Here is a 1,031-nt window from a genome sequence, read left to right as displayed (position 1 = left end):
AGATTAGTCCATAGACTGAAAAGGTTATTCCCACGAGAGGAATAGCTCTCTTTCAACCTTTAACAAATGAATCATTTGTAATTTCTTTTTGGCATCAACATAGGTGGATCAGTAATCATGTCAAGATTACCAAAGGCAAAGGTTGGAAAGAAGAACAGACTCCTAGAGTTTCATCTATTCTTTTGAATTAGTTAAAATCATTGTAATAAAAATATAGCAAGCAAGACATTCCCATAATTACAAAAGAAACTCATGGCTACTAATATGCTATGTTGCTCGGACTCTTCAAAAATGTCAACGGGTGCGTGTTGGATTCGCCAAAAGTAGTGTATTTTTGAAGAATCCGAGACTGGTGCGGCATCACACCATCAAAAGTGAAGAGTCCGCGCAACTAAGCTAATATGCTCAGTGATAGCAGGCCTGTAAGGCATGAACTGCTAAGACGGTGTATTTCCTCACCTTGGAAATAACTGAGAAGAAGAAGGTGAATCATTAGCCCAAGGAGGAGGGCTGGCTGATGTACTAGCAGTATTCCTTGAAGCTAGTGGACGCTGGCGCATAAATGGATTCGAAGCTTCTTTGGTAGTCGATGAAGAAAACATCTGTCTTCTGTTCTCATGAACCTTCATATTCTGGAAACAGAAATTCAAGAAAATGTAAATGACCATGATGAAATGTATTTTTTCTACTGTTAACGACCAAAAAGTTGAAGGATACATGTAGCCACAAAAAAATAGTAAATAGAAGCCTTCGCTAAATTGAGACTCACAAAAGATCTATTTGAGTAAGAAAACAGGCTAACAAAGAAGATATAACCAGCATCTGGCTAGTCTCACCTCTGTCCGCATGGTGAGTACTTCTTTGAACTCCTTTGTGGCAGTCATCAGCCTGTTCTTCAAGTCATCTACAACAGTCGACGAGTGACTAGTGGTATCACTATTACCACTTTCATTACGAGCATTAGAGTGAAGCTGGAGATCTACTACAGCAGAGTTAAGTGCTGTAATATCTTGCTTGATGACTGCAGTCAG

General features: G+C 39.3%; 1 protein-coding gene across 1 annotated transcript; it reads right to left on the bottom strand.

The window, feature by feature from the left end:
- Positions 1 to 406: 406 nt before the first annotated feature.
- On the bottom strand, positions 407 to 1,025 carry LOC125850933 (syntaxin-32-like). Its single transcript, XM_049530756.1, has 2 exons — positions 837 to 1,025; positions 407 to 632 (listed from the first exon to the last, which is right to left on the bottom strand). Exons 1-2 carry the CDS (start codon positions 882 to 884, stop codon positions 456 to 458), a joined length of 225 nt encoding a protein of 74 aa, XP_049386713.1. The 5' UTR covers positions 885 to 1,025; the 3' UTR covers positions 407 to 455.
- Positions 1,026 to 1,031: the final 6 nt, after the last annotated feature.

This window comes from Solanum stenotomum, unplaced genomic scaffold, assembly GCF_019186545.1.
Source record: "Solanum stenotomum isolate F172 unplaced genomic scaffold, ASM1918654v1 scaffold21091, whole genome shotgun sequence".
NCBI classification, from domain to species: domain Eukaryota; kingdom Viridiplantae; phylum Streptophyta; class Magnoliopsida; order Solanales; family Solanaceae; genus Solanum; species Solanum stenotomum.
Note: the sequence above shows the minus strand (reverse complement) of the source record. Positions and strands in the feature narration are given on the sequence as shown.